Source organism: Bufo gargarizans, chromosome 1 (assembly GCF_014858855.1).
Source record: "Bufo gargarizans isolate SCDJY-AF-19 chromosome 1, ASM1485885v1, whole genome shotgun sequence".
Classification (NCBI taxonomy): domain Eukaryota; kingdom Metazoa; phylum Chordata; class Amphibia; order Anura; family Bufonidae; genus Bufo; species Bufo gargarizans.
This window is the reverse complement of record NC_058080.1, coordinates 435,683,955-435,697,968: the sequence shown is the minus strand read 5'-3', so window position 1 is coordinate 435,697,968 and position 14,014 is coordinate 435,683,955. Positions and strand designations below refer to the sequence as shown.

The window sequence follows — 14,014 nt, the reverse complement described above, 5'->3', positions numbered from 1 at the left end:
AAAAAAAAAAAAGAAAACATACTGGTTGAATTAACCCATGACAATTCTCACACTTTTGACATACACAAATAAAAGTGAATTTTAAACTGGCACACTGTAAATGCTCCCCTGCACTTTCCTTCATGCAAGTATGCTTCAAAGCCAAATTCATGTGGCTCAAAAGTCTGACACAAGCAGTATCCAAGATGCACAACATCTCCTACAAATAAAAGTTCAAGATGTGTAGGGTTTTTAAACGCATATAATATCACAAAATCATTAATAGTGACCGATCAAAAATGTATACAATTCAAATGATGCAAGCAATCAGGTCATGAATGAAAAAAGCGTTATCTGTGGCCCAACAGAGGGCTAATTACTGACTAAACTCTCTTATTTAGGAAAAAAAACCCTAATGTGAAATAAGCCTAAGATCTGCACACCTCTACAATGGCTAGCTAAATTTTACGGTTTTAAAATCATACTATGGGAAATGTAGAGTATGTAACAAACAAGCACCTTTATGTTCTGAATTGTGTCTGTCCAGTCCATGGCTGCTATCTGAGGTATTGCAGTCAGCAGTATACTTGTTGCTTTATTGGCATTTTCTTTTAATGTTTTTAGCACCTTGTCTACAGAGACCTTAAAAAAAGAAACACACATAGTATAAACGTCATTGCACAAAAGAAAGGCTTGTAAATATTTAAAGACACCGATTTTCTAATTTTGAGGAAATAAGAATGATGCAACCTTGTAATATAACAATTGACAGTCCCCTCAATTAGTTGTGTCCTGAAGATAACGTTTTTTGCTTTATAAGACGCATTCTTCCCCCAAAAGTGGGGTGAACATGTCAGTGCGTAATACTAACGAGCGCTTCTGTTATGAAAGTATGCAGTAGGCGAGTTAAACGCTGCTAGCTCAGGCTGTACTCACCGCTCCTTCTGTCTTCTGAGCTGCACTGCCCTGACTGTGTACATAGGTACTATAGAAACTGACACTGCAATGTCAGGCCACAGTGCAGCGCGGGCCCAGAGAAGACTGGGAGCGGTAACTGCAGGAAAAGTGCATTGTGGCAGCGCTGTCCTAAGTGGTAAGTTCATTTAGTTATTTTTGGTATTATCTGAGGTCGAATATTGAGGTCTGACAGCTAGGGAACAGGAACAGCAGTAGAAAAAAATAAAAATAAATTAGTTACCTGGACTCCATATCTGCAGTATTACTTATGTACTACTGTACATAAAATTGGAGTGAAGGATTCCCTTTAAGTACTGTGGTCAAAATTATGGAGAAAAAGTTTCAAGTTTTGGTGCAGAAAAATATATATTATTATATAATATAGAAGGCAGGGCTTAAAGAAGCCTCTCGCATCAGGATAATTAAAGCCAGAAATTAGCATACATTATAGCGGAGGATGAGGATGAGGATGAGGAGGAGGAGGAGGAGGAGGAGGAGGAGGAGGAGGAGGAGGAGGAGGAGGAAAGAGCTGATAAATAGAGAAAGAGACAATGTTCTCTAATAGGATACATAAAAGTTCTCGGCGTAGGTGAAGTCCCAGAGGTGGGACCCGCACCTATCAGACAATGGGGGCATATCCCAGCGATATGCCCCCATTATCTGTTATTGAAAACCTCTTTAATCTATTCCCGACATACCGTATATGTACATCATGTATGGCACAACGAAAAACCAGTCACCGTGTGTAATTGCACCTGTGGTGACCAGGCTAAAATGGCAGCTGTTCTCGACTTGCATGCAGCGTTTTTTGTCCAAAATCCGACATTTATATGACTGAAATTGCCCAGTCCCCCGCCAGACCCCATTGCAGTCAATGGGGATCCGGGAGTGAAGTAGAGAATTTGGCCATGCTGGATAAAATTGTGTGGGACCACTTGCTGGATCCGGGTTACCACCTCTATACCAACATGACACTGTTTAAGTCCCTAAATTCCATAGGTACTGTAGCTTCCTGCAAAATATTAACATTTTAGTGAGGCCTCCCTAGATCCCTGCTCGGGCGACAGCCGTGCTCCCCTCAATAAGAACATGTTGGTGATTAGGTACAGGGATAAGAGGGATGTCCTGGTACTGATCACAGGTCATGTAACAGCACCTCCCCTGCCCCTGTAAGTGGTACCGCTACCAGTACCCACAAGCCAGACTGCAGTCTGGATTAAAATGCATACATGGGAGGGGTTGATCTATCAGATGAAGTTCTGAAGCTGTACAGTGCCATGCAGAAAACAAGGGTGTGGTACAAAAAGACCTGCAGGGCAGATGGGAACACTCCTTCAGCTTTTCAAAACTGGTGGTACACATAATGTACCAGGACATTTCCCTGACAAAACCCCCCAAAAATATGCAGAATGTGTTCCAAAAGGTTATATGAAAGGACACCATTTATCACCAGGAAACCCGCTTTAAAAACCTGGCCTGTGCGTAAAGCTCATAACTAATCCTAATTAATGTACTGTATTTTCCACTTTATAAGGCCTCGCGCACACGACCATTGTGTGTTTTGCGGTCCGCAAATCACGGATCCGCAAAACACACCACGGTCGTGTGCTCGAGGCCTAAGACGCGCTTTTTCCCCCTAAAAGTGGGGGGAAAATGGCAGTGCGTCTTATAAAGGGAATAGTGCAATTTTTACATGGCTTACACAGATACATGGCAGGCCGGTGTAATGGAGTACAGTGACTGCACCAGGCCCCGCCACGAGTGCAACAGCATTTGCCGGCCTCCAGCCCCTCCTCCCACTCCATGTCATAGAACTGTAACTGGTACATCACAGGTGCAATGGTGTCACTATTCACACAGGGACATGACGGAACACATAAATAAGTTACACATAGGGCCATGAGGGGACAAACATAAGGTGCCATATGTGTGTCATCCACAGGTCCCCCCATAATAGTGTGTCATCCACAGAACACCATTAGTTCAAAACCCACCAAAAGCACACCTTTTGGTTCAAAGTAGGGCTGCACGATATATATCGCAAAATTAATCGAATCGTGATAATCGGCAAATGTGATATGGCCGACCCGAAAATGCGGCGATTATATATGAAGGGGCCCCGCGCACATAACCGCTTTGTGTGTAAAGTATTTTACTAGTGTGTAAAACAATCTCTCTCCCATTGATAACATGGCCAGCCTCTGTACTCACTGTCAGTATGAATGCACTGCAGCGAGCTGGCCGGCTGCTTCCTGAAGTGGGAGGAGCGTTACTAAGTGACGTCAGTCACGCGCCGCCCGGCCAGCTCGCTGCAGTGCATTCATACTGACAGTGAGTACAGAGGCTGGCCATGTTATCAATGGGAGAGAGATTGTTTTACACACTAGTAAAATACTTTACACACAAAGCCAGTTATGTGCGCAGTTTAGGACACATAGGGCCATGAGGGGGACCAGCATAAGATGCTATATGTCTTATGCTGGCCCCCCTCATGGTCCTATGTGTCATAGCACACATCCACCCCCATAACAGCGCGTCCTCCACAGATCCACCCCCATAACAGCGCGTCCTCCACAGATCCACCCCCATAACAGCGCGTCCTCCACAGATCCACCCCCATAACAGCGCGTCCTCCACAGATCCACCCCCATAACAGCGCGTCCTCCACAGATCCACCCCCATAACAGCGCGTCCTCCACAGATCCACCCCCATAACAGCGCGTCCTCCACAGATCCCCATAACTGCGCGTCATCCACAGAGCACCCATAACTATGTCATACCCAGCCGCGTCAGCGGCTCATATGGGAAAATCCAAGCAAATAGACCTCTAGCACAATTCCCTTAAAATATCGCTTTGCATATCGTTATCGCAATTTTTAGGGCCCTAATCGCAATCGCACAAAATTCCCATATCGTGCAGCCCTAGTTCAAAGTAGTTTTTTCTTCTTCTTTCCCTCCTCAGAAATCTAGGCGATTCTCTTATCAGGTACATCTTATCAAGCAAAACAGTTACTCCTGTGATTAGACTGCTGGATGGAGGTTTGAATTGTACCAAAAGTTCCAGCAGAATTGACCCTTTAAAACGTAACTTTTACTGATAATCAAATAAAATAATACCACCTTTGTGATTCACCAGTGAAAAAAATGGTGAAACAAACGATATAAAAATATAAACACTGTTTACACGAGGTAGCCACCTAGTGATCTAGTTATAGAGGTATGGTGTACACAAGCCAGTATACAGGGGAGTGTATAGATGTCTAACCTGTTCCTACTCTCACCCTGAATCACTACTCAGCCCAGGGATGTCCCCTGATGGTGGAGACTCCCTGTCCTCGTTCCTGGACTGACTGCCCTGCGTATACCCTCCTCTCAATAAGCGATACCTGGCTGTCCCGTATAGATAACGGACATTAGCTGTGTCACAGTTAATTGATACCTGTGCAGATCACAGCCCACATAGATGAAAAACAGACAAATATATACAGGTGCAGAGGAAAGGATAGATCCTACAGCACCGTTATGAGAAGCCTAAAAGGAATGTCTTGATGACAATATGTCCCCAGGCTATTTCTCATCAATACCCCAACGCGTTTCCCCTATTGCTAGGTTCATCAGGGGGGTCAGAAGACAGTCATGGGTAAACCGTTACATAGAAAGATAGTTAAGATATACTCATGATACATGTGGAGGACATAGGATCGGATACGCAGATGCTGATATGTGTATGGGACCAAGCGGACCATTAGATACATCCCACCTGTAAATGGAAGTTAGAGATATATCAGAATAAGCCCTCATGCAAGGTTACTAGTATTTCAACCCAATAGGGGTCCCTTACTTATATTCCTGGACAGCCAGCTTGTTTCCGTCTTCCTTTTAGTATAAACAGAAGACAGGGGCGGTCCTCCACACTGCATGCCTGCATTAGGCTTTACAGTGAGGAGGCGTGTCTCTCAGTAATCCAATCTGATTGGCTGGCAGGGAGCAGCTGGCTACAGCAAGTGTGTATGGGAAGTGAGGGAAAGCAGTTTTAGCTTCAGAGAACTGACAGAGGAGTCATCTTGAGAAGGTCCTCATATTGTAAATGTTTAAACAGCTATAACTAATGGAAAAACTCAAGTAAAACAGTGGTATGTGAAGAAACTAAAGATTGCTTTATGCATAATGCTGCTGCAGCAGTAACATATGCAAAAATTTATTTTTTGATCAACACAAGACAGTTACCCTTTAAAGATTGCTGTTCAAGCGCAAACCATCCAACTTGAAGGAGCTGGAGCAGTTTTGCAAGGAGAAATGGGCAAAAATCCCAGTGGTAAGATGTGGCATGTTCATAGAGACTTATCCAAAGCAACTTGGAGCTAGGATTGCTGCAAAAGGTGGCTCTACAAAGTATTGACTTTAGGGGGGTGAAAAGTAATGCACATTGACTTTTTCAGTTATTTTGTACTATTTGTTGTATGCTTCACAATAGGCATGTTCTGTAAATGAAATGAGACAATCCATGTTAACTCCAGGTTGTGAGGCACCAAAAACACAAAAAAAGTCAAGGGGAAGGGGATGTGAATACTTTTGCAAGGCACTGTACCTATTATGTTTATTTTTTCAAGGGAACCTGAACAAGCGGTCATGAGATTGTTTGCTCATTTCTGTCATAGTCTCTAATGCATTAGCATTGAAGTGCAGGTCCTTCTAAAAAAATTAGCATATTGTGATAAAGTTCATTATTTTCTGTAATGTACTGATAAACATTAGACTTTCATATATTTTAGATTCATTACACACCAACTGAAGTAGTTCAAGCCTTTTATTGTTTTAATATTGATGATTTTGGCATACAGCTCATGAAAACCCAAATTTCCTATCTAAAAAAATTAGCATATTTCATCCGACCAATAAAAGAAAAGTGTTTTTAATACAAAAAAGTCAACCTTCAAATAATTATGTTCAGTTATGCACTCAATACTTGGTCGGGAATCCTTTTGCAGAAATGACTGCTTCAATGCGGCGTGGCATGGAGGCAATCAGCCTGTTGCACTGCTGAGGTGTTATGGAGGCCCAGGATGCTTCGATAGCGGCCTTAAGCTCATCCAGAGTGTTGGGTCTTGCGTCTCTCAACTTTCTCTTCCCAATATCCCACAGATTCTCTATGGGGTTCAGGTCAGGAGAGTTGGCAGGCCAATTGAGCACAGTAATACCATGGTCAGTAAACCATTTACCAGTGGTTTTGGCACTGTGAGCAGGTGCCAGGTCGTGCTGAAAAATGAAATCTTCATCTCCATAAAGCTTTTCAGTAGATGGAAGCATGAAGTGCTCCAAAATCTCCTGATAGCTAGCTGCATTGACCCTGCCCTTGATAAAACACAGTGGACCAACACCAGCAGCTGACATGGCACCCCAGACCATCACTAACTGTGGGTACTTGACACTGGACTTCAGGCATTTTCCTCTCCCCAGTCTTCCTCCAGACTCTGGCACCTTGATTTCCGAATGACATCCAAAATTTGCTTTCATCCGAAAAAAGTACTTTGGACCACTGAGCAACAGTCCAGTGCTGCTTCTCTGTAGCCCAGGTCAGGCGCTTCTGCCGCTGTTTCTGGTTCAAAAGTGGCTTGACCTGGGGAATGCGGCACCTGTAGCCCATTTCCTGCACACGCCTGTACACGGTGGCTCTGGATGTTTCTACTCCAGACTCAGTCCACTGCTTCCGCAGGTCCCCCAAGGTCTGGAATCGGTCCTTCTCCACAATCTTCCTCAGGGTCCGGTCACCTCTTCTCGTTGTGCAGCGTTTTCTGCCACACTTTTTCCTTCCCACAGACTTCCCACTGAGGTGCCTTGATACAGCACTCTGGGAACAGCTATTCGTCCAGAAATTTCTTTCTGTGTCTTACCCTCTTGCTTGAGGGTGTCACTGATGGCCTTCTGGACAGCAGTCAGGTCGGCAGTCTTACCCATGATTGCGGTTTTGAGTAATGAACCAGGCTGGGAGTTTTTAAAAGCCTCAGGAATCTTTTGCAGGTGTTTAGAGTTAATTAGTTGATTCAGATGATTAGGTTAATAGCTCGTTTAGAGAACCTTTTCATGATATGCTAATTTTTTTAGATAGGAATTTTGGGTTTTCATGAGCTGTATGCCAAAATCATCAATATTAAAACAATAAAAGGCTTGAACTACTTCAGTTGGTGTGTAATGAATCTAAAATATATGAAAGTCTAATGTTTATCAGTACATTACAGAAAATAATGAACTTTATCACAATATGCTAAATTTTTGAGAAGGACCTGTATATTAGAAATTTCCTATGGATTGTCAAGTTTCCATAGGAACAAAGCTGCGAGATGCCACATTTGACCACATGATCTGAGGGTTTAAATGTCCGAGATCTGCACCATCACCAATTACAGAGATTAGCCCCAGATGTCTGCTGTGTGAAACAGCAGAAACCCAGCAGTTATTGCACTCACTCCACTCTGAAGCATGCACCATCTTTAACCACCTCCGGACCGCCTAACGCAGATGTGCGGTCCGGAGGTGGCAGCGCTGCGCAGAGTCACGCATATACGCGTCATCTCGCGAGACGCGAGATGACGCGAATATGCGCCCGCGCAGTTCGCGACGGCATTTTGTTCAGGACTATTTCGTCAGCAACCTGCCAGCCGTGACCATTGGCTGGCAGGTTGCTGATTTTTAAAAAATCCAATCAGAGAGCCGAATAACAGATCATATTTGTAAATATGATCTGTTATATGGCTGCCTGCTCCTCTGCTGGTTCTTTTCGTCGGTTGGATCCAGCAGAGGAGCAGGCTTCACAGTGAGTACACCAACACTACACACTTAGCCCCAGATCACCCCCCTGAACCCCAATTAACCCTTTGATCACCCCTTTGATCGCCCCTGTCAATCACAAGTGAAAAGAAAAAAGTGATCAGTGCAAACTGTCACTTTTTTTTTTCACTGGTATTGACAGTTAGGTTTCAGTATAGTTTAGGCCCCTTGGTTAGGTAGTTTAGGGATCGGTTAGCGCCCAGCCCACCGCACCGCAGTCCGTTATTCGCTGATTAGCGTATCGCTAATCAGCATTTGTACTTTTATAGTATCTGGAAGTGATCAAAACTGATCACGGTCAGATCTATAATTGTACTAGTGTCACTTTAGTTCTCCCTCCACCCAAAACGCAGTGTTTGCCCGATCAGGCCTGACCGCCCCACCGCAGTGACAAAAAAAAAATTTTTTTTTTGATCGCTGCACATTCAATTTACACGCACTGCGGCGATAAAAAAAAAATAAATCAGTTTTGATATTTTTTATCAACCGCAGCGGCCTCCGGTACTTCGCTAGCCTCCCCTTTGTAAGACAGGCTTGCTTTTTTTTCTTGGGTAGTCTCAGGGAATACCCCTAAATTTAGTTGCCCACATGTCTAACAGGGGGTATTCCTCTGAAGAGGCCTACAGGCTTCTGACCCAGTCGGATGAGGAGGGGGAACCCTCATCTGATGAATCCAGCGGGTCAGAATACGAACCTGTAGAAAGCAGTGGCTCCCTGACCCAAAGTTCGGACGAGGAGGCTGAGGTCCCTGATACCACCAGGCGTACCCGGCCCCGTGTCGCTAGACCGCAGGTTGCGCAGGATCCGCTTCAAGAGCAGCAGAGTGGGGCTGGTGCTGTCGGATTACGTGGTGAGGCATACACCAGCAGCCCAGCCCTTCCTGGACCTAGTACCAGCACTGCCGTACAACCTGGTGAAGTAGCGAGCACCAGAAGGGCAGTTGAAGCTGGTACGGTGGCACGTGCAGTAGTGACCCCGTCGCAGCCACCGCAAAGACGTGCCCGTAGAGCCCCTAGAATCCCAGAGGTGCTGGCAAACCCTGATTGGCAGTCCCCAACTTCAGCCGCACCTGTAGTTTTCCCTTTCACCGCCCAGTCTGGAGTTCGGGTTGAGACAGCTCAGATCGGTTCGGCCCTGGGATTTTTTTAGCTGTTCTTGACTGCGGAGCTTTTAGACTTAGTTGTGGCAGAAACAAAATCGGTATGCCACACAATTTATAACCGCTAACCCGGGAAGCTATTATGCCCAGCCTTTCCGGTGGAAACCAGTCCAAGTTTCCGAAATTAAAACTTTTCTGGGCCTCCTCCTCAACATGGGCCTGACAAAAAAGCATGAATTGCGGTCATATTGGTCCACGAACCCGATTCATCACATGCCCATGTTCTCTGCTGCTATGTCCAGGACACGATTTGAGGTCATCCTGCGTTTCCTGCACTTTAGTAACAACACCGCCTCCCGTCCCAGGGGCCACCCTGCTTTTGACCGGCTCCACAAAATTCGGCCCCTCATAGACCATTTCAACCTGAAATTTGCAGATATTTATACCCCAGAGCAAAACATCTGCATAGACGAGTCCCTAATACATTTTACCGGGCGCCTTGGCTTCAAACAATACATCCCAAGCAAGCGCGCCCGGAATGGGGTCAAATTGTATAAGCTCTGTGAAAGGGCCACAGGCTATACCCACAAATTTTGTGTCTATGAGGGAAAAGATCAGACCCTGGAGCCGGTCGGTTGCCCTGACTACCTGGGGAGCAGTGGGAAGACAGTTTGGGACTTGGTGTCACCCTTATTCGGCAAGGGGTACCATCTTTATGTGGACAATTTTTACACAAGTGTGGCCCTCTTTAGGCATTTGTTTTTAGAACGGATTGGCGCCTGTGGTACCGCGCAAACTAGTCGCGCGGGCTTCCCCCAACGTCTTGCAAGGGGGCAGAGGGCCGCACTGTGTAACGAAGAACTTCTCGCGGTGAAATGGAGAGACAAGCGTGACGTTTACATGCTCTCCTCCATTCACGCAGACACGACAATACAAATTGAGCGAGCAACCCGTGTCATTGAAAAGCCCCTCTCAGTCCACGACTATAACCTCCACATGGGAGGGGTGGACTTCAATGACCAGATGTTGTCTCCGTATTTAGTTTCCCGCAGAACCAGACGCTGGTATAAGAAGGTGTCTGTATATTTAATTCAATTGGCTCTGTACAATAGTTTTGTTCTCTACAGTAAGGCTGGGAGAACTGGATCCTTCCTCAAATTTCAGGAAGAGATCATCGAGGTTCCGTGGCCCCATCCACCAGTGTAGTTAGCCGTCTACACGAGCGACATTTCCCCAATGTCGTTCCTGGTACCTCAACCCAACCGTCACCCCGAAAAAGATGTCGTGTCTGTAGCAGGAGTGGAATAAGGCGTGACACCCGCTATTTCTGTCCTGACTGTCCTGGCCACCCTGCCCTATGCTTTGGAGAGTGTTTCCGGAAGTACCACTCACAGGTACACTATTAGCATAGGGATCATCTCACCAGGATAGGCACACAGGGCTATTAGGGCCCATTCACTCACTGCTGCTGCAAACGTCTCCTTTCACATGGGACAAAGTGCATAACGCACTTCGCCACATCTTTGGGCGATTTGCGCTTTGCACATTGACCCATGGGGAAGGAGAGGTTTGTTCTATAAAGGTAAAAAAAAAAAAAAAAAAAAAAAACACCAGTAAGCAAACACGTTAATGTTCAGTTCAAAAAGTTAAAGTTTACATGTTCTGTTGCAAAGTTAATAAAATTATTGCGTTGCGGCCTGGTTTTTTCTTTTTTTGTCTTTTTTACCTTCCAGGTGGACCAACCGATCGACCAGCTGCAGCACGATGTGCATTCTGACAGAAGCATTGCGCTGCTGTCAGATTACACGCAAGTCGGTGTATGCGGCGCTGCAAGACGGGATTTTCTTCTCTGCAGTAACAGATATGTTTGCCGAGGCATACGAGCTGAGGAGGAGGCGGCGTTCCTATGCTTTGGCAAACACTTTGTATATATATTTAAAAAAAAATATAAAAAAATCCCGGCAATGATTTATTCATCCACATCGATTGATGTGAATGGAGAAATCTGGTTTGCCAGGGCATACGAGCTAAGTGGGTATGGATGTAGGGCGGAGCTCCTATGTCCTGGCAGACGCCTTTCCCCTCCATTTTTTTTTTTTGGCAGAGATTTTTTCATCCACATTGATCGATGCGAATGAAGAAATCTGTGCCGTTCATTTTTTTCTTTCAGCCCAGAGGCTGAACGGAAAAAAAATCTCATTACCTGTATGCTCAATATAAGGAGAATAGCAGAAACTCCTAATGCTGGCCATACATGTAATGATTGCGGAGACCCTCAAATGCCAGGGCAGTACAAACACCCCACAACTGACCCCATTTCGGAAAGAAGACACCCCAAGGTATTTGCTGAGGGGCATATTGAGTCCATGAAAGATTTAAATTTTTGTCCTAAGTTAGCGAAAAGTGAGACTTTGTGAGAAAAAACAAAAAAATAAAAAATCAATTTCCGCTAACTTTTGCGAAAAAAAAAAAAATTCTATGAACTTGCCAGGCCGCTCATTGGATACCTTGGGGTGTCTTCTTTCCAAACTGGGGTCACATGTGGGGTATTTATACTGCCCTGGCTTTTTAGGGGCCCTAAAGCGTGAGAAGAAGTCTGGGATCCAAATGTCTAAAAATGCCCTCCTAAAAGGAATTTGGGCACCTTTGCGCATCTAGGCTGCAAAAAAGTGTGACACATCTGGTATCGCCGTACTCAGGAGAAGTTGGGGAATGTGTTTTGGGGTGTCATTTTACATATACCTATGCTGGGTGAGAAAAATATCTTGGCAAAAGACAACTTTTCCAATTTTTTTATACAAAGTTGGCATTTGACCAAGATATTTTTCTCACCCAGCATGGGTATATGTAAAATGACACCCCAAAACACATTCCCCAACTTCTCCTGAGTACGGCGATACCAGATGTGTGACACTTTTTTGATGCCAAGGTGGGCAAAGGGCACATATTCCAAAGTGCACCTTTCGGATTTCACCGGTCATTTTTTACAGATTTTGATTGCAAAGTACTTCTCACACATATGGGCCCCTAAATTGCCAGGGCAGTATAACTACGCCACAAGTGACCCCATTTTGGAAAGAAGACACCCCAAGGTATTCTGTGAGGGGCATGGCGAGTTCCTAGAATTTTTTATTTTTTGTCGCAAGTTAGTGGAATATGAGACTTTGTAAGGAAAAAAAGAGAAAAAAAAAAGAAAATCATCATTTTCCGCTAACTTGTGACAAAAAATAAATAAAAAATTCTAGGAACTCGCAGTGCCCCTCACGGAATACCTTGGGGTGTCTTCTTTCCAAAATGGGGTCACTTGTGGCGTAGTTATACTGCCCTGGCAATTTAGGGGCCCAAATGTGTGAGAAGTACCTTGCAATCAAAATGTGTAAAAAATGGCCTGCAAAATCCGAAAGGTGCACTTTGGAATATGTGCCCCTTTGCCCACCTTGGCATGCAAAAAGTGTCACACATGTGGTATCGGCGTACTCAGGAGAAGTTGGGGAATGTGTTTTGGGGTGTCATTTTACATATACCCATGCTGGGCTGAGAAAAATATCTTGGTCAAATGCCAACTTTGTATAAAAAAAATGGGAAAAGTTGTCTTTTGCCAAGATATTTCTCTCACCCAGCATAGGGTATATGTAAAATGACACCCCAAAACACATTCCCCAACTTCTCCTGAGTACGGCGATACCAGATGTGTGACACTTTTTTGCTGCCAAGGTGGGCAAAGGGGCACATATTCCAAAGTGCACCTTTCGGATTTCACCGGTCATTTTTTACACATTTTGATTGCAAAGTTCTTCTCACACATTTGGCCCCTAAATTGCCAGGGCAGTATAACTACCCCACAAGTGACCCCATTTTGGAAAGAAGACACCGCAAGGTATTCTGTGAGGGGCATGGTGAGTTCCTCGAATTTTTTATTTTTTGTCGCAAGTTAGTGGAATATGAGACTTTGTAAGGAAAAAAAAAAAAAAAAAACCATCATCATTTTCCGCTAACTTGTGACAAAAAATAAAAAGTTCTATGAACTCACTATGCCCATCAGCGAATACCTTAGGGTGTCTACTTTCCGAAATGGGGTCATTTGTGGGGTTTTTCTACTGTCTGGGCATTGTAGAACCTCAGGAACATGACAGGTGCTCAGAAAATCAGAGCTGTTTCAAAAGCGGAAATTCACATTTTTGTACCATAGTTTGTAAACGCTATAACTTTTACCCAAACCATTTTTTTTTTTTTGCCCAAACATTTTTTTTTTATCAAAGACATGTAGAACAATAAATTTGGCGAAAAATTTATATATGGATGTCGTTTTTTTTTGCAAAATTTTACAGCTGAAAGTGAAAATGTCATTTTTTTGCAAAAAAATCGTTACATTTTGATTAATAACAAAAAAAGTAAAAATGTCAGCAGCAATAAAATACCACCAAATGAAAGCTCCATTAGTGAGAAGAAAAGGAGGTAAAATTCATTTGGGTGGTAAGTTGCATGACCGAGCGATAAACGATGAAAGTAGTGTAGTGCCGAAGTGTAAAAAGTGGCCTGGTCATGAAGGGGGTTTCAGCTAGCGGGGCTGAAGTGGTTAAAGAAATGACTTCTGCCACATATGTATGCCGCTGGTCATCAAGGGATGAAGGTTACTTACAATGCCCGATGGAGCAAGCTATTGCCTGCTCATTAGTGGAGATACATTTACATGCAGTGATCACCTCCCCTCTATGAGGACTAGCTATGGCTACCACCATCGCTTAGCCCTATGCAGAAACATTGTTTCGGTGCAGCAGAGTGCAGTGTCATCTGCTGCCCAGAAACAATGATTTAGGTAATACATGATAGATTGTTTCACCCAATAAACGAGCGTTTCTCTTGTTTCTGGGGTGGCACAATTTACACCGGCATATTAACCCCTTCAACCACTGTGATGTACCGGTACGTTACAGTAGTTGAGGGCGTGTATGGAGCACGCTGCTACAGTGAGCCTACTCCATACGCAGTGGGTGCCGGCTGCATCATACATCAGCCAATCGGCAGTAATGACAGGGAACAGCCGAACACCATCATTTAAATCTTCAGATGTTGCGACGAACACCAATCGCGGAATCTGTGAGGCAAGGCATAGTGATGCCGCAGTGAAATTGCGGGGATCCGATCAATTACCA

At 44.5% G+C, this 14,014-nt stretch overlaps 1 protein-coding gene across 1 annotated transcript in view; it reads right to left on the bottom strand.

Annotated features, from left to right (window-relative positions):
- Window positions 1-14,014, bottom strand: part of LOC122932521 (methylthioadenosine phosphorylase) — a 40,449-nt gene that overhangs the window by 2,504 nt on the left and 23,931 nt on the right. Inside the window, exon 7 of the mRNA XM_044286990.1 lies at window positions 499-621. Within this exon, the coding sequence (XP_044142925.1) occupies window positions 499-621 (123 nt within the window). The remainder of the gene's footprint in view (window positions 1-498; window positions 622-14,014) is intronic.